Below are 804 nucleotides of genomic sequence, written 5' to 3'. Positions count from 1 at the left end.
AAAACTTTCACGTGATTCAGATTCGTCTCGTTTTGATCGACCAAAAGTCCAAAATGCTTTTTCTGTCGTTTGTAAAGAGAAGCAGGAAATCATCATTTGAGAGGCGGGAATCAGAGGATTTGATTGATTATTAAAATTGATAATTGATAACTCGATGAATCATTTCAGCTTTAAACTGTTTAATTATTTTACTTCCCTTCCCTTTAAATGTGTGATGAGACTTTTTATGTTTATAATAATAATAACTTTATTTATACAAAGTGCTTCACACAAACAGAACAGCATGAGTCAATGAAGAAATAAATCAAATGAAAACAAATTTCAACATAATGCAAAGAGATCTGACAGGAAGTGAAGAGAGGCAATTCAATATGTAGAAACAATAATTAGGGATAAAACATGTTTGATAAATCGCAGATGTCATCGGGGGCGGAGCCAATGGGGGGCAGCGACCAGAGTCATGTGATATATGTAAAGGTTATTATTATGATGAGTCTTTTATTTTGAAACATCTGCAGAAAGTGTTTCACTGACTGAAAAGTGGCTTTTATTGGAGAGTGTATGTAACGTGATTATTGAACCAATCAGGTGCAGCTGACGTGGGACGAGACCGACCACGAGCGGGTGACCGCCCTCAACAGGAAGTTCAACAAGGACGAGCTGCTGGAAATGGACTTCAACGCCTACCTGGCCTCCTCCAGCGAGGAAGAGGAGGAGGACGGAGACGGAGAGGTTGCGTTCGGAGACGTCACAGCAGAGGGTGAGAGGACTCGCTCTGCTCTTTAATGAAGGTTCTTCTTCTGT

The 804-nt window shown here is 40.2% G+C and overlaps 1 protein-coding gene across 1 annotated transcript in view; it reads left to right on the top strand.

The window, feature by feature from the left end:
• The window catches only part of esf1 (ESF1 nucleolar pre-rRNA processing protein), a 9,340-nt gene that overhangs the window by 5,341 nt on the left and 3,195 nt on the right, over nucleotides 1–804 (top strand). The window contains exon 6 of the mRNA XM_087173243.1: nucleotides 583–783. Within this exon, the coding sequence (XP_087029369.1) occupies nucleotides 583–783 (201 nt within the window). The remainder of the gene's footprint in view (nucleotides 1–582; nucleotides 784–804) is intronic.

The sequence above is a fragment of the Seriola lalandi genome, unplaced genomic scaffold (genome assembly GCF_002814215.2).
Source record: "Seriola lalandi dorsalis isolate HSWRI2012SDOR001 ecotype SW California unplaced genomic scaffold, Sedor1 jcf7180002054138, whole genome shotgun sequence".
In the NCBI taxonomy this organism is placed as follows: Eukaryota; Metazoa; Chordata; class Actinopteri; order Carangiformes; family Carangidae; genus Seriola; species Seriola lalandi.
This window is presented reverse-complemented; position numbering and strand designations above follow the sequence as displayed.